The sequence below is a fragment of the Sceloporus occidentalis genome, unplaced genomic scaffold (genome assembly GCF_023333645.1).
Source record: "Sceloporus occidentalis isolate IW3139 unplaced genomic scaffold, rSceOcc1.0.p SCAF_74, whole genome shotgun sequence".
Taxonomy (NCBI): Eukaryota; Metazoa; Chordata; class Lepidosauria; order Squamata; family Phrynosomatidae; genus Sceloporus; species Sceloporus occidentalis.
The window spans coordinates 2,709,553-2,728,367 of record NW_028317054.1 but is presented as its reverse complement, the minus strand read 5'-3'; the positions used below and the strand labels follow the sequence as shown (position 1 = coordinate 2,728,367).

The 18,815-nt window shown below is 38.2% G+C and overlaps 1 protein-coding gene across 1 annotated transcript in view; it reads left to right on the top strand.

Annotated features, from left to right (window-relative positions):
• Nucleotides 1-18,815, top strand: part of LOC149285953 (electrogenic aspartate/glutamate antiporter SLC25A12, mitochondrial-like) — a 59,106-nt gene that overhangs the window by 14,193 nt on the left and 26,098 nt on the right. Inside the window, exons 3-9 of the mRNA XM_089494668.1 lie at nucleotides 8,955-9,097; nucleotides 9,969-10,084; nucleotides 11,412-11,551; nucleotides 11,773-11,919; nucleotides 12,404-12,542; nucleotides 12,731-12,824; nucleotides 13,798-13,882. Of these exons, the coding sequence (XP_089350794.1) occupies nucleotides 8,955-9,097; nucleotides 9,969-10,084; nucleotides 11,412-11,551; nucleotides 11,773-11,919; nucleotides 12,404-12,542; nucleotides 12,731-12,824; nucleotides 13,798-13,882 (864 nt within the window). The remainder of the gene's footprint in view (nucleotides 1-8,954; nucleotides 9,098-9,968; nucleotides 10,085-11,411; nucleotides 11,552-11,772; nucleotides 11,920-12,403; nucleotides 12,543-12,730; nucleotides 12,825-13,797; nucleotides 13,883-18,815) is intronic.

Sequence of the window (18,815 nt, the reverse complement as noted above, 5' to 3'; positions counted from 1 at the left end):
GATCTGGTTAACCTGGAGACATCATTTTTGACTGCCTGTGGCCAGCGGTAGACAGATGATGCATAAATCCCTTATATATAAATATAACTTTAAATATATATTATTTAATAAAACTAATCAGTCTTATATTTTTTGCTGTAATAACAACCTTTGTTTAAAAGGAACTCGCATTTTCAGCAAAACGTTAAGTCTTTAGTTTGATTTTAATGTATGTTGTAGGTTATGTGTTCTTTTAAACACACTGTATATCTACAAATTAGTTTCTTTAACCAATTTTCTGTATTGAGTACAACGTCAAACATATAATTGGCACCAAACATACAGTTAATACTAAGTGGGTATTTTATGAAAACAGTTTACATTTATTAACAGAGGTTTGAATCTTTTGTAATGTCAAGTGAAGCAAGTTGATGAAGCATTACCAACACTTTTAAAAAGTATAATAAATGTATCCTATATATGTAGAGTTATACATAATGTTAACTCTGTAGTTATGAGGTATCTAGGTTGAATATATCTGTAGGGCTAGCCCTGAACCAGGCGTTTCTTATGGCGTAAAGGAAGACCAAGAGTAAAATACTACTAAAAGACTGGATCAGTTCTGGCATTAAGTTCTAAATTCAGAAATATTGCCCTAGAAACCATGGAATTCATTGATTACGCCAAATTAGCACTTTGCTCCAGAACATCATAGCTTCTCTTGACACATGATGAGGGGCCCAAGCTGGGACATTTTTCTGGTAGCGCCTTGGTGGTCTTTTAGCGCTGACCCTACCTTTAAACCAGATACCTTATTATAGAAGACCAATAAATAAATAAATACATTTATTATAGAAAACCAATAAATACATTTAATAAAATAAAAGCCAGTCTTGATTTGGCTCTGGATTATGCACATCAGTTCCCGACCTTAGTGGACAATTCGAGGTACTTTAAGTCACATATATAACTATTGAAATTTACTCTTGAATAACAAATAAGCGACTCAACAGTTTTATTCTTCCAACTACAGCAGCTAAATTTGGAAGCAAACTCTAATCCAGCAACATTGACACATTAGGATTTATAGCTGATTAAGAATCCAAGTCTAAGACGTACACATTTGCAATATTTGTGTACTTGGGAATAGTGTTGTTTTGTGTGTATGTATGTGTGTGTGTGTGTATATATATATATATATATATATATATATATATATATATATATATAATACTATTTAGCTGAGGGACATTATAAGATCTTGGTTCATGTTAAGCTCTCATGCATTAATTTCATAGGATCTTTAGATTTAGCTGTTATTATTATTACCAATATGTTTGGTAAACTGAGATGAATGATATCAATTGGTGTGAAAACACCATGAGCCGTGTTTTCAGATCTCTGAATTGTTGAAGCTGCGGTATTTTAATGACATAAAAGCAGATATACAGAACAGTGCTGTTAGCTATTGTCCCCGATCCATAGTTCAATTTAAACAATTGTGAGTTTTTTTGTCAGCAACTCATCCTAAACATACATGTAAGAAAATAAAAGCACGTGGAAAGTGTCCACAAAACAAGGCTGTCTCGGGACTGTACACAGCGTACAATAAAGCTGTTGTCCTGACTTTTAGAAACTTGAAAAGAACAGAAATGTTCCTGAAATCAGAACACGCTACCCAGCTTTTCCCCCCCGATGTATGTTGGTAAGTCGTAGCCTTGTTATGTACTCTCTTTTGTTTTGAAAGCAGAGGACAAACCACATTGTTAAATCTATTTACTTCCCATGTTAAACTATTCTGCAAACCCCCTCTTTAGTGAATAGACCCCAATGACAGAATATTTTTCCAGTTATCCACCAGGTTTTTCCATTCTTGAAAATATTTAGCCATCTTTGCAATGAAGGCAAATTGAGCCCTACAGCAAATGGCTTGATGTCCCTATTCTGTTGACTAGATTGAAGTCGGAGTCATTGTGACGGAACCCTCCATCATTTTACGGGATTGGTACTTAGTTGGCAGGTATTGAAATTTAACTTGGTGCCAATAGTGACACTTATGACTTGTATTTTAGATATTTTAGTTTAAGGATGCCCCCACATTATTTCCGACAGGACCTTCTTTACCTAGCATAACAGCTCGTCAGTTACTTCTAGTTGTGTCAGACTCTTTTAGTGTATGGACCATAAGAAGTGCTGCGGTGCTGCGGAAATTGTTGGCGCTGTATAAATTAGTGATAACAAGTTATATAATATTATTGGATGAAAAGATAACAAACTTTTTGGAGAACAAAGAAATTATTTTGTGAGAAAACCCTTAATTTCGCATCCTCTGTGTAGTAAGATATGTGGGGCAGAGGTCAGCAGAGGTCAAGACCTGGCAAGGGTCATTTTTTTTCTTGTTTAAGTCAAGTAATTGTAAAGCACAAACATATCTCTGAATGACTGAAAACAGTCAGCTGTGTTCTGTTTAATTACAAAGTAATTCAAAGTCTTCCAAAGAGAGAGAATATGAGACTTTGACTCCCGTGCAAACAAAATTTGACACAGATTGACCTGTGCAAAATTTCTTTTTGAGGAGTGCTAAGAAGCTAGTGTGAAGACTAAATACCCCAAAAATATCATTTACTTTATTCATTGCTACTGCACGTTTGGAGCTAAAAGCCCCAATTATTGTTTATTGTGTAAGCGGCTTTACAGAAAGCCACATCTTGAACAGAGTGGAGGTCATCTCATACGGAGCTGTTAAAGGCCACACATTCCAGCCTAAATTTGGCTTCATGTCTTAAGAGAGCCGTTTAAAAAGCGGTTACTTTCTTGTCTCTGGTACACTGTGTCCTTGTACAGCGTGCATTCTCATCAGAATATTAACTCCTGCAAGATACACTGTAATATATGTGTGCTTGACCTAGAAATGTATTATTATTTTTTTTAATCCTTGTAGTCGGTTATAGTTAAGATAATATTTTATCGTTCCATAATTAAATGTGAAGACCTTTGTCGCTGCTCGTGAGCAAAGAAAGTCAACACTAGTTTGCGTAAGGGAGCTGACTTACAGTATGTGAAGTTTTATTTATGCCCAAGACATATGATAGCAAGACATTCTATGGCCTGTCCCAGCTGACCTTACATAGATAGAAAGAGGAAAATCTTTGAGACCGCAAACCGCTCATCTAGAGAGCGTAAGAGAGAGTGAACATGTAAAAGAGTAAATGTAGTCCCACAAAAAATCCACAATAAATACAGGTTTCCGCCCCAAAATAGTTAAATATATGCATGCTACCGTTATTGACGCCCCTATGAATTCATATGAGAAAAATATATTTATTCCCATTGATATTTTACACCCTGGGTGCCCAGGAACAGGAAAATGTTCCTCTGTGACTTCTTGTGTCACAGCGGTATAAATACTAGGTAACACATAGACAAAATACCATTAGTCATTCATCACATTGGAATATAGCTGTGATTCGCAGCAAAATGAAGAATTGCAGAGAGTTAGTTCAGTCTTGGGTCTTGGGGTCAGAAACTCTCCAAAACTACAATCCCACATCACCTACTTCACCACGAAAATAGCCTCCACTTTCATCCAAAAACAAACCCAACCGTCTTCTATGGTCAGATAAAACCAAAATAGAGGATTTGGCAATAAACACCAGAGGTGGGTACGACACACAGAGAGGGCTGTGGTTGGATCTTATCGGAGGGTATTAATGTGGTGTGATGAGTGGAGCAATAGATAGGGCAGTGGGATGGACAGTTGGGCTGACGGGAAGGAAATGGGTGCCCAGCCATCAAGCAAAAGATTGCTGAGGGTGCCCTGTTACTAAATGTATTGAGTTCAGCTTTCTCTACTTCCAGTGTCTTTCTCCAGTTGCTTTTTACAGCTCGCTGTCACTATGTATTCCATTGATTTTCTTTCTTTTTTTCCCTTAGAACCTAAGCGTGGAAAGGACTTGTGAAAATGTATAGATACAAAGTATTTACAATTATATAATGTTCTGTGCGTATTTTATAACATTGTATAGGGATAAATCTCTATTAGTTAAACTTGCTTGTTAGTAGAAAATGGTTAGTTTGCCCGATGGGAAGTTGAGCTAATCTGTCTTTGCTCCTCTGTGGGGGGAAAATGCTTGGGTTGGGGACCCCAGACTCCATATTCCTGTTGAGTTGTGGCAAACTGCTGTCCCTGTAATCTGATTTCCAAATGGACAGGTCTTTAGTGAGTTAATGACTTTGAAGTCTTAAGGAACATAGGATGCTCATCCTGTAACAATGAACCATTAGTTTTCAGAAGATACTTTGCCAAGTTGTTAGAACCCTGAGTCTGGGAGATCAGGAATATAAGGAATACAAGCAGTAGGACAGAATTGTTACAGTCCATGTGTGGGATACATAATGGGTATTTTCAGGACTGTTATGCTTGTAGTTCTTATAGGCCAAGAATGTGCGGAAAAGTTTTTATGGTTCTGGTGAAAATGGTATATGGCTTCCAAAGCTGCTGGCTCCTTACTAGTTCATTTGAGGTCATAACACAAGCACTACGGTTCTAAATGTTCTGTATCCTTCTTTTACATGTAGGTGGCTTCCACCAGTCTATCGTATCGGGCCCCTAGCTATCGCCTTCCACTTCCCTCATTAATAAGGCACACGGTAACCCCAGCAAGTAAGGGTAACAAACTCTGGCAAAACATGCAGCAATGCGTGTGTTACCATTTTGCCTTCAGAAATCATAGCTAAGTGCAATAAGTTTCCATAGGGACATGTCAAACTACATGATATCTATTTCTGCGTTCTCTTTGTCGGGAACTGATCAAGGTGGTTAAAGTGAAACAGTCATCAAAACGTTTCTTTGAAGAACTTCTGAAGATGTGTGTGTGTTTTAATGTATCTAGATGTAGCAAAACGGAGCAAATGAATAGAGCTTTGAGATATATCTGAGGTCCTAACTCTTGATGCCACATCTGCTTTTCATATTGGTATTTGAGCTGTCACATCACATCACTCCGTCACATCATCTAATGCAGATTGGATCTATCCTCAGGACACACACATATGAGGTCTTATTTTAGTGGGTGCTCATCCTGAATCCATTATACTCCATATTACTGAATCTTAGTGGGATCAAAGTCTGACTGCTCAAAGTTAAGGTATTCACTAAATTAATGTGTTTGCAACTCTCTTAAGATCCAGCAATTAAAGGCAATGTTTCAGCTACTTGGGGGAATTAAGCACTTTATAACTAAACTCCACATTGTTCCTAGTACTGTTGAATGCCCAACCCCTTCTCAGAAATAATTCTTTATCCACATAAAATTTTACATTATTCGTAATTTTTCTCAGGTGACACATAAGCAGGCGCTGATGGGCTGTTCCTATAGAAACCAAAAGTGCTTCTTAAACATTTTTGTGATGTTATTAATTGAAGAAAGATATTTTAGGATCTCTCTTTTTTTTTTGCTCAGAAGAAATTGGTGTTGTGTAGGTGGCGTATACTTGTATTCCTGTGTCCTGAATGGAGAACTGTAACTAGAAGTGTCTCTTGCAAACCTGATCCAACTCCTGTCACTTACTTGAAGTCAGCATCAAAATGAAAGGCAAAATGTTTGCTTTTCAAATTAACATGTAAGCTGAGCCTCCCTTGTGTGTTGTGAATGAATTAGAAACAGTCATACTGAATTTGAAGAGGTTCGGCTGCTGAAAGTACCCTGGCAATCACAGTGTTCAGTTTCTATGAATCTTACAAGATTTCTGGTTTAAGGAGCAATGCCATTCACTGTCATGAATAACTTGGCAGTATCCAAAAGAGTGACGGGACAAAAGTGATCAAATCCTATCACTCACTACTGAAACCCAATACCTGCTTTAAGCTCAAAGTGCCCTTCCCCTTTCAGTGCTAGAAAGACTGAGCCACATTTTCCTTTGCAGCGTGTTTTTGGCCTCTTTGGCCTTTGAAAGGTTAAATACCCCTCTGTGGGATCTCAAACTGGAAGATATCCCTCTTTTCTCTGCAGTGTCATGCAGTAAGCCTTGTGACTTGTGCTCATGTTGAATTAACGTCAGCAGCCTTCAAAACACGCTGGGTTACACAAGCTGCCTTCAGCTAAGAAGTTGATGGATGTATATTTTTGTGTGTTCTTGATTTGAGATATTCTTATTTGTGGTCTATGTAGTAAAGTAATGTTTACGTTTTTGCTGGGGTTTTTGCTGTTTATACATTTTTGGTGTATTATTTGTTAAATAAAAAAAACAAAACATACACCCAAGCTTACACCATACGAAGTAAACGTTTCTAACCTGGCTGAAGAAGTATAGGTAAGACCTATTGGTGGTATTTGTGCAATGCTTTATTAAAGGAACAATCATACCTATTAGCATACACACAACATTCACAGTGTTGATGGAAAAAGTAAGTGAACTCTCGGATTTAATAACTCATTGAACCTCCTTTAGCAACAATAACCTCAAACAAGTGCTTCCGGCAGCTGCAGATCCGATCTGCACAACATTCAGGAGGAATTTTAGACCATTCTTCCTTACATAACTTATAGCTCAGCTATATTCCCAGGATGTCTGGTGTGAGGTCATTCCACAGCATCTCTAATGGGTTAAGGTCTGGCCCATTCCAGAAGGCGGATTTTCTTTTTTTGAAACCATTCGGTAGTTGATTTATTTTGATGTTTAGGGTCATTGTCCTGCTGCATCACCCAACTTCTACTGAGTTTCAGCTGGTGGACAGCCACCTTGACATTATCCTGTATGATACCTTGATAAACTTGAGAATGCATTGTTCCCTTGATGATGGTATGCCGTCCAGGCCCAGAGGCTGCAAAGCAACCCCAAATAATGATGCCCCTCCACCACACTTCACCACTTGGATGATGGTTGTTATGTTGTTTTATGCCATACGTAGTGCTGCGTGTTTATCCTTAACTTTTCAACCTTAGTGTCATGAGTCGTTGTGGAGTGTCAAGGTGCTCTTTGGCAAACCTCAGGCAATGTTTACAAAGCCAACATAGAGTGCAGCACCTCTGTGGTGTCCTGCCATGGACTCCACGCCTGTTCGATGTTTTGAATATGGTACTCATGAACAGAGATGTTAGGCAGCTCCAATGATTCCTTCAAGCCTTTCGCTTCTACCATATGTTTTTTTTTACCTCATTGAGCATTTATTGTTGTGTTGAGTTGTATTTGAGTATTTACCACCAGATTTACTAACTCCTGACTACAATTAGCTTTTGTTGAAGTGATTAGCCTAGGGGTTCACATACTTTTTCCAATCCACACTGTGAATTTTTGAATGATGTATTCAATATGGACAAGAACAATATGATAATTTGTGTTAAACAGATTGTGTTTGCTCATTATTGTAACTAAGATAAAGATTATATAATATAAATTTATACATGAATGCTGGTAATTCCAAAGGGTTCACTTTTTCTTTTTCATTGTTCAATAACTGGTGAGCCTCACATACAGGCCTCCACATTTGTTTCTTACATGGTCGTCTTTGTCATCATTTACCCTCTAGCATAAAAACAGAAATAAACTATTCTCTTCAGGAGACACATTGTGACAGCAGTTAAATTGCTTATTGCTTAACACAGAAATATCCTCCACCGACCTCAACATGATAACTGTACAAGATTAACAACTTTAGTTCTCATACTTAAACTAACCCATATGAGAGAGGATTATACATAGCATTCCATGGCTCAATGTGGTCCTCATTTTATCATTCTGTATCATCCTATCTTTATTGCATTTCCCCCTCCTGCCCACCTACACTGTGGCGCCTTTAGTTTTTCCTTCCAAGCCCTTGATGGGTACTTACTAATGTTAACTTGGTTAACAATTTACATTCCAGAGCGTAGCCAAATGATTCTGAGAAGACTGTTCCCATGTTGAATCACGTTATGTCTTTCCTGGCTAGTTTATAATTATTGATAGCAGGAACATTCCAATGCTGAATCAAATATGTGTAGTAGAGCTTTTTAAAATATAGCATATGTTTTTTTTGGTGGTGTAAAATTGTTGTGGGTTTCCAAGATAATAAGTTCTCCATTCTAGGCAGGGCTATGGCAGATGTGTGCTTTACAAACTTTCTGCACAGAAAGAAGGCCGTTTATTGTCTTAGCAATTCCAGCTTTTGAGTGGGAGACTCGTAACGCTTGTGGATTCTGGCTTAGCCATGTACAAATTTGGAATTTGTAGCATGGCATTGTAAATATCTGTTCTATTCTTTTCCTGAGATGGACCCAAGGATTGCTACTCCTGTACATTAGCAGATAACCTTATTTTCACTCAAAGTTCTTGGTGGTTTGGGGTTTTTTCCTGTGGAGCACCAGAGGAAGAAATATTGGGTCAAAGGGCAGGTAAAGATTGAACGCAGGAATTGGAGATGAGTTTGGCGTTATGGCACAAGCTGGGTTTGGTACACCAGAATCAAAGAGCAAAGGCCAAAAAAAACAACTCTCACACCGCCAACAGAAAAGGGGATTTAAGTTTTGGGGAAAATGTTAGTGGGTAATGGGATGAAGATCCCATTAAGAACCCTGAGATAAAGATGATGTCCTGGTTATATCACATTTCTGCTAGGTAGTAGCAGAATCCATCTTATCAAACATCTTATCATCTTTCAATCAAAATGATGTCTTATGTTAACTCGTAGAGTGCCCATGTATGGGATATGGGGTTGGTATGGTGGGCCTAGATGCACATATACCATACTCTCACCTCACAATCTATAAGGTTTCTATAGTTTTGCCAGGCTGCCAAATCAGCATCCCTTTCCCTACCTCATTAGCATGTCGTAGGTTGACTGAACAGGCAAGTGAAACTTTATATGAGGACACATGAATGGCGTCCAACAGCGTAAGAAAGATTGGTCAATGAAGCAACAAAATGTTGGCATTCTAAATGTAAAACTTTCTTTAATTGTTACCTTTGTGTTTCTTGTTCTGTTTTCTGATACACAGTACGCCAGCGCAGAAAAAGATGGAGAACATTACATGACCCCAAGTGACTTTGTGCAGAAATACCTTGGCCTGCACGCCGAACCCAACTATAACCCCAAGACTGTTGAGCTGCTGGGGGGAGTTGCTGACCAGACCAAAGATGGGTAAGAGCGTTACATCATGGTGCCCTAGGTCCGTGTTGTCTAACCTTTTTAATGTGGCAGACCCTTTACTTTTAGAAAATCATATAAGTTTACCTTTGATATACAGTGGAACCTAAATGTTTTTTTTAGAGATGAGCAGGGGCTGTAGAAGACCCTCGATGCTGCATAACGCCCTAGTGCCACACTTTCTGTATTGTTCTGCTCAGACATGATGTCAGCCTGGGTTTGTCACAATGATAGTTTTGATATGAAGAATCAGGATGTTATGTATGAATCTGCTTTTGGTATCTGTGGAGGTGTTCATTTTGAATTCACATTCATTTGGAAGCATCACTTTGACACGGAAAGGGTTTCTCTCACCATTTATATATCCCAATACATTTCTGAGGGCCTCGAGGTAATGGCATAGGTTGGCCGGGTAATTCAACTCTACATGATCTAAATACTCATCTTGGGGGCTTTAAAAGAGTTGTTTTTTTTAAATGTATGTATATGTATGTTGGCACGGTTGCCAGTAGTTAACGTTTCAGGTTTCCAAAATCCCATTAGATAGCGTTGCTAACAAAATGTTAAAAGGAAATAACAAGGGCATGATACCTGAGGAGAACATTACCCTTTTAGCGACTACTGCTGCTTCTAGACCGGACTCCATCTGCTTAAAACTCTGTCAACACATCCGGGGCTTAACACAAGATAACACATTACTGTGCGCATTAAGTAAAATGTGCACTAGTGCAACCTGCAAAGATTGCTGGTTAGATAATAATACAGCAAATGTTTACAGAATGTGCCTCTTTGTTAAATGAAGGCCACTGCTGAATATTCCCTCTCCCGGGTTCTTTTCACAAAGTATTTATTCTGTTATCTTCAGGCTGATCTCCTTCCAAGAGTTTTTGGCATTCGAGTCGGTGCTGTGTGCCCCTGATGCAATGTTCATTGTGGCTTATCAGTTGTTTGATAAGAGCGGCACTGCAGAAGTGACATTCGGTAAGAATGAATGAACAATTTAATTACATGAATTACAAATGGAAAAGGTTAGTTGGCGTGTACCCTAAAGACATCGATAAAATGCATAGGTACTTTTGCTTGTATTGTTACCGGAATGATCGAGGTAGTTGTATCGCTTTTATTGACGGATCTCCACCTAAATTGGGGTGGTGAGTGGGTGAAACCGAAGAGGAGGATTGGACTCCACTGGTACATACTTAATTGAAACGAGCAGCATGCGCGGCAGACTGGGTGCTGGGTAATGACACAGAGCTATAGAAAGAATAAAAAAAGCATCTCGGCTTATTTGAGCAAACCCAGTGATTTTGCTCTGTAGGCCCCTCTTCCAATACCATGTTCTATACCACCTGGCTCCTCTGTGTAACACCTCAGTACTATCTACAACATCAAGGGTTTCTAGACTAGTATTATAGCAAGCTGAGAACGTGCCCAGAAGCTAAGTGCAAAAAAATAGAAATGAACCCTTGCAGGAACGTTATCACAATGCAACGTGGAACAGAATTAACAGCACTATTCCACCTACTCTGCAGCACTTAACATTTCTGTAGTTTATGCAGAATTGGAACTATGATCTGTAACACTGTTGAATATCGAAACTTCCACAAAATTTAATTATGCAACATTTAGCCAATTCTTGCTGCCGACCCTTAATTGTCACTCGCAAGCAATAATGGCTTGTTGTTTTTCTTAATGGATTAATGGATTAGTACTATTAGTCCTATAGTGGGGCAGCATGGAATTCTTAATGTAAAGATCAGCAAGAAAGAGAGATTTGTAGTTATTTTTAATCATTTTGATATAGTTTATTGCAGCTACAGCTTGTGTCTCTGTTACTACACAAATTCCCCCAGCGTTCATTATCCCTTAGAAACGAATTGACTCTGTAGTAAAAGTTTGAAAAGTATGATTTGCAAAGAACTCCAACACTCTTTTTTTAGGATGGGCACCTGGGACACTTGACCTGAATATTGCATATTTGTAGCTTAATCTTTCTTGAACTCTACATTTGCCTTGGAAATTGAATTCTACTCTTTTCTCGAGGGCCATTTTTAAGATTGTACATAACATATTGTTATACAGTTATGTGAAACGTCATTAGTTCCATTGTTTGTACTATGTATCATGTAATGATGACCCTCCATGTAACTGACTAGGGATTCCGTTTTCCCTCATTATTTCTGATCTGTAACCACATATGCATAATTTTTTACTTTATTGTTCTAAATAGTATAGTATCCAGGTCATTTGGGCTCTCATCTCCACATCTCATCTGATTCCCCCCCCCTGTTTTGTCTTATCTGCAAAGAAAATGTTAAGGAAATCTTTGGGCAGACCATGATCCATCATCATATCCCTTTCAACTGGGACTGTGAGTTTATTCGACTTCACTTTGGCCATAATCGAAAGAAGCATCTCTCCTATTTGGAATTCACAGAGTTTTTACAGGTTGGTTGTTTTGAGTTTGGGAAAATGGGAATCCCTTGTACATTGTGCTCCAATAGATAGCTTTTACTACTCATGTCTGGGAGATCTGGGTTAAGGATTGGCAGCAAATATTACCAATGCCAACTATAGAGAGCCCACTTGGAATACCTGGGGTCCTAAAAGTAAGGTGGGTGTCCACCACTGTGTCTTTTTTTTAAACCGGGGTATCGTTTAACTTTCAGGAACTGCAACTGGAACATGCAAGACAAGCATTTGCTCTAAAAGACAAAAATAAAAGTGGAATGATTTCTGCTCTGGACTTCAGTGACATTATGGTTACCATACGTTCACACATGCTCACTTCATTTGTAGAGGAAAATCTTGTATCTGTAAGTAAGAATTCAGATCACTATCCATCAACATTTTTTATTAATTTAAATATATATATATATAGATACACACAGTAATAAAGTCATTTTAAGTGAAAGTACAAGAAATAAAGCACTCAAGCCATACAGGAGAGATTTGAATTTATGTTATTATCATGATAATAGTGTGTAGGAGCTGACCTAACGTACTGTTGGACTGGTAATATGACTCTGCTGGTTCAAAACAAGCCATAGGACATGTGCAGAGTAACAAGGTATGGCACATTTAAATATGGCAGCATGATAATAGGAATGTTATTAGCAGGTATGAAAAGAATGTGTTATCTATGTTTAGTTCATCGTTGTGTATCCATAATTATGAAATAATGAAAAATAGTTGTCTGTTATCTACTCGTTTTATCACGTGTGTTTATATGTTATGTGCATATGTATACCTTCATGTCTATAATGGTAACTTGCAGATCAATTTACTTATCTCTTACAGGCGGCCGGAGGAACCATTTCACATCAAGTGAGCTTCTCCTATTTCAATGCTTTCAATTCACTGCTGAATAACATGGAACTTATACGAAAGATCTACAGCACTTTAGCGGGCTCCAGAAAGGACTTAGAGGTTACCAAGGGTAAAACTTCTTTCCTGGACTAATGTATAGTATAAGCAAAAATCAAACGGCTGGGGGGACTGATAATGCATTGGAGGTTTTCATATAACCCGTATTGTCTAACTACGTGTTAAGGTGGTTGATCTGCATATATTTTTTCAACAGTGTAAGTTTTGTGCAAATACTGAAATGATCTCTTATCCTAACAGAGGAATTTGCCAATTCAGCAAACAAATTTGGACAGATCACCCCATTGGAAATTGACATCTTGTTTCAGCTGTCCGATTTATTCAATGCTACTGGGTATGTAATGCTATTGCTTGCCTACTCATGACATGCATTTCATTACATAGAAAATATCTGTATGTCTATACTTATTTATGCCATAAAACACAGCATTCTGATCTGTCGCATACTAGCCATTGAGCTATTGGACAATGCAATTCTCGTTCTAATGCATTTTATTGTAATATGCAGTTTTATTTAATAAAATAGAACACAACCAAGGTGTAGATTCTGCCGAGAATTATATGGTTTTATTATTGGCGAGAGAACAAAACAGAGAAGATAGGCAATGTTTATCAGTATCCTCATCAGAGTCACCATATATATGTTATAGTAAATTGCAATTAGGGATGTTTTACAAAAAGAAAAGTTAACATGTTGCCCAGTTTTGACTTGTCAGTTGTGTAGTCTTTGGTCCCTTTTCTGCCCACTGTCTCATGCCCATTACAGTTGGTTTGTAGAGAAAGACATGGATTTAGATAAATGCAACCCCTGTTGGGTGGTCATTAAAAGGATGAATATAAAAGGGTGCTTCTCACGGTCACTTCAACACTCCTCAATCCGACCAGGGAGCATCTACACCCGGGAACCTCCCCAAGTTCCCCTTCAGCAATCCCCAACAAATGGACAGGAGCTCACATGGTCTCAATAAAAGAACTTACTTTACTTTTACTGAGACCAAGTGAGCTCCCGTCCCATTGTCATGAAAATGATTCAGGTTATCAGCCTTGCTGGACCCTTCTGAAAATCAGCCCTGATTGAATGTTTTGCCTGGACAGATACTTCTCACCTTTACCTTTTGTTTTACATGAATTGAGAAAGTTGAGGTGTGTTTTGTGTGCCCTTCTGCAGATAGCTTTAGATGGTTAGATGGTCTAAGCTGTCTTTGTCAACCGTCATTCTGTCTCCACACTGTTAACTATATCCTCCTTCATAGGCGGCTCCTTAGGATTTAGTTCTTGTTGTTTAAACATGTTTGGGTTTTTTTTAGGCGTCTGACTTTGACTGATATTGAGAGAATGGCACCACTAGAAGAAGGGGCCCTGCCCTACAACCTGGCTGAGATCCAGAGACAGGTAAGCTAAAAATTCACAACCATAATCAAATGGGAGTCACTGTAAAGTGAAGCTTTAGCAGTCTGAGCAACATATTTAAGAGACCTCCGAGATTTTGAAAGCTTACGTGACTTGACATATTTTTTATGTTGACCCAATAACAGGGTTTCAACTTGAAGCATATTGCAAATTTGAAAGAATTTTTTTTTAATTTAATGCTAATAAAATCATAATAAAAAAAAAAAAAAAAAAGCTTAAATTGTAACCAAGCACACGCAACACTGAGCATTGTTGGAGTCTAGACAAGGTGTAAATATTTCCTAAATATCGTATACCAGCGCAATCTCTAATGGGAGGCAGTTCGGGGGATATCCCCGTACCACGTTCCATCATTGCTACATCATGTGATGCAGGCCGACCATAAATGATATTCATTGCCATTCTATGAATCCACAGATTCCTAGGTTTTAGATATTACATCCATTTGCTCATTATAGTGCCAGTAAAGCGACCAGTAGATAGTCTTATATTTGTGCCATAGCTTCTCATTGTGTAAGTGAAGACTGCGGAGAATCTCTGTGCTTTTATAACCCTATAAGACTTGATTAATGTAAAGTCGATTTTATCAGACATGATTGTTTTAAATGAGAATATAGCTACTCGCATCGCACCACTAAATAAATGTACTTTGGTTATTTAAATACATTAGTTTGCTTATCTGTGCATTAGGCTAAATCTGTGTATTACAGAATATTGTAACATTCAAGCACCTATATGTACAAAGTGTTAGTAGCAGGAATAACACCCTGATAGTAATACATAAAACAATTCAAGATCATTGATGTTTATGATCGTCGAGCATTGCTGGGGTCTGCGTCTTTCAGTCTTGGGGGCTGCACGTACCTGCCAGGCCTGTTCAGTGCTACAGAAGTGTCACGAACAGATGTTCAGGAAGTTAGGTTTTTTAAACGTGTTCAGGAATTACTCAGAACCTGTCGCTCCAGGCTGGTGAATGTCACAACAGTGAACTTCACAGGGCCCACCAACAGAGACAAATTAGTTGAGGAAGAAAGTTTTATTTTGTACAGATTTTTGGATCCCAAAATAACTCTTTAGCCACAATGTACCCATCTGCTACAAACCTTCATCAGTCTTTTTTTTTTTTTTTAATAATCAAATAATTTCCTCTTACATGTCAAATCTATGGATTTATTTTTTATTTATTTTTTTACAAAACTATAGTGCCCAAGTATCTGATTATTAACCTTATTGTTTGTGAATAATATTCCTTGAAAAAGACATTGATGGATATTTGTTGCAACTTGACTTATATATGAGAAATTAATGATAGCGCATGGATAAAAGGTGTGTTCCTAGTAATGACAATGAGCGGTAGCACTAAGATTTTGATTGCAAACTTTGTTAATGTTTAGATTCCAAAGGAGGCACAAGTAAGGTTTTTTTTTCCATCAGTGTAAATCATCTTTAATGGAGACAATATTGGCACAGCATATGCAAGACTAAGCATTGGTGCAATAGGGAAGCCTGTCATTTATCCACATTCAGTGGAACCCCTAAAATAAAAGGCAGTGTAGACCACAACCGTGTATGCATTATGGGAAATAGCTTAATTCAGTACTATGCAAACGTTTTAGGCAGATGTGAAAAAATGCTGTAAAGTAAGAATGCTTTCAAAAAAGGACAGGTTAATAGTTTGGTTTTATCATTTAACAAACTACAAAATGAGTGAACAGAAGAAATCAAATCAATATTTGGTGTGACCACCCTTTGCCTTCAAAACATCATCAGTCCTTCTAGGTACACTTGCACAAAGTCAGGGATATTGCAGGGATGTAGTTAGGTGTGAGATTAAACAATTATACCAAACAGTTGCTAATGATCATCAATTTGTAGGTTAAAACACAATCATTGACTGAAACAGAAACAACTGTGTGAGAGGAATACGATTGAGTGAGAAACATCCAAACTCACTAACAAGGTGAGGTTGCTGAAGACAGTTTAATGTCAAAAGTCACCACGGCAAGACTGAGCACAGCAACAAGACACAAGGTAGTTATCCTGCATCAGCAAGGTCTCTCTCATGCAGAGATTTCACGCCAGACAGGGGTCCCCGATGTTCTGTCCGAGCTCTTTTGAAGAAGCACAAGAAAACGGGCAATGTTGAGGGCCGTAGACCGGCCAAGGAAACTGGCAGCAGATGAAAAAACATCCTGCTTACTTCCCTTCGCAGCTGGAAAATATCCAACAGTGTCATCAGCTCAGCAGTGGCAGATAACAGTGGGCCCCTGGACACCTATCTACTGTCTAGAGAAGTCTGGCCAGAGGTGGTCTTCATGGAAGACTTGTGGCCAAAAAGCCATACCTCCGGTGTGGAAACAAGGCCAAGCAACTCAACTCAACTCAGGAACTGGGGTACAGAAAAATGGCAGCTGGTGCTCTGGGCTGATGAGTGAAAATATGAAATATTTGGCTATAGTAGATGGCCGATCTTTCGGTGAAGGGCTGAGAGCAGTACAGGAATGAGTTTTTGCAGGCAACAGTGATGCATGGTGGAAGTTCCTTCCAAGTTTAGAGCTGCATTTCTGCAAAATGGAGTTGGGGATTTGGTCAGAAATTATAATCTCTCCAGTGCTGAGAGTACAGGCAGATAATTATCCACCATGCAGGACCACCAGGGAGGCATCTGATTGGCCCCGAATTTATTCTGCAGCATGACAATGACCCCAAACATACAGCCAAAGACATTAAGAATTAAGAAGAAGTCATTCAGAACTATATTCAGCGTAAAGAAAAACAAGGAGACCTGGAAGTGATGGTATGGCCCCCGCAGAGCCCAGGTCTCAACATCATTAAGTCTGTATGGGGCTGCACAAAGAGAGAGAGGAAACTGAGGCGCCTAAATCCACAGAAGAACTGTGCTTAGTTCTCCAGGATGTTTCAAACAATCTACCTGCTGAGTTCCTTATAAAACTGTGCGCAAGTCTACCTAGAATTGAAACTGTTTTGAAGCCAAAGGGAGGTCACACCAATTATTGATTAGATTTAGCTTTTTCTTCTGTTTACTCACTTGCGTTTTGTTAAGTGATAGACATGTTAATAGTATATTTTTATTTTTGAAAGCATTCTTACTTTACAACACCTGCCTAAAACTTTTGCACAGTACTGTTATCAAAATTTAGACGCTTTTAGTCTAACTCTTGGAGTTCAAGACTGAGTGCGTTACAAGCTTATATTGCTACATATGACCTTACTTACACAGTAAACGTCATGGCTATGTTTGTACTGAGGCTTGATTACAGTGGTTGTAGTGGTTAATATTATTACTTAGGACTCCTTATAGAAGAAATGTAAATTATGCTTTTTAGTGGCGTGTTTTGACAATATTACATATATATTTTCCGACATGCGGTTTGCCTCAAAACTTGAAATTTAGAAAAACCACTTATGCCTAAAAAAAACAACATTTCAAGACTGTTTCTATAAAAATAAATGCGTGGATAGTCTTCTGTCTGTTTCTCCTCAAGTTGAGATGTACACTTGGTATTTATATCACTGAACCCTACTCAATCGTAGCTGGTAAACATATTCACTTATGGATTTAGTCATTCTGGGAAACATTTAATAATGGAATGGTTTCTGTTCTGCATCTTAAAAAAGATCCATGTTTGCGGATTTGAAACTAAGTGGATTAGCCTTATAAATGAAAAACACAGAAGAATACATGAAAAAAATGCCTAGATGGTTACATTACATTTTTTTTTAATGAAACAAAAAGAAGGAAGTCCCTTCTGTTCATGGAAAAATAATTTATTGAACTGGAAGATGAGAAAAATATGCCCAACTGGTTCAAAGTTACTAGATCGAATTAGGTAAAATAGAAAACAGAAGATGAAGGAGTAGTGCTTTAAAACCAGTAGAAGTACTGCAGTCAGATTGTACCCATTCTGTAAAACAATTCTCAGCAAGACCTTCATTATTCCCGAGCACCAAAAAAACACACAAAAAAAAAACGAGCGACCCCACGGGGTGTTTGAAGATATAATAGATACTCATCCTTCAGGAAGAAAACTCAGTATTGTAGATCACATGATGACTTGAGATGATGCAAAAACAAAACCATGTGGTATGAGGTAAGAATGGAAACTTAGTTCTATGGATTTGGACTTTATTCCTTAAATAGTAATGGGGTTTAGCAGATTTTTTTTTCTTCTATAAATTAACCACTCTTAGGCCTACATTAAAGTAAAACCATAACTATTTGACTCCTGTCCTGTGCTTTACTTAGGCTAGTAACACATTTTTAAGGCAACTCCTTGTTTGCAACAGTTGCATTGTGGCTTTTCGTATGTTCATAGACATGTTAGCTTGGTCCAGTCTAATAGTCAAACCCACTATGGTCATACTTATTGTACTACATTGTGGTAAGCAGTAGAGTGTCTTAGTCTTAGTCACCGTAGGGACCCACTGGCTAATTAAAGTATGCTGGGAAAAGGGGCTGCATTGGTATCAAGCACTCGTAATTAGCATTGCCATAAAGAATCAGCCCCTTGTGGTGTTTGAGTTTGGACAATCACATGGCTGCCTATGATGGTGACCTCCAGATCTTCAAATAAAGTTTACTGGAGCACAACTCAGTTTTCATCAGGGCTAGAATACATTACTGCATACAACACAGTATTTAAACTAAGAATAATATATTTTCACGCTAACTCCATGCTAAGTTTGTGGTAACTGACTAATCACATGATGGATTGGTTTTTAATTGCTTCTACTCTTTCTACGGCCTTTAAATAGATATTCCCCCCATAGTCATGCTGCATATGCCAAGCTTGACGCAATTACCCTTCTGTTCAGAAACGATAGCCCCAGGGTATCTCAATTGTTTTACGTGTCTTAGGGCTACTAACACAAGGAGGGCTACTAACACAAGGGG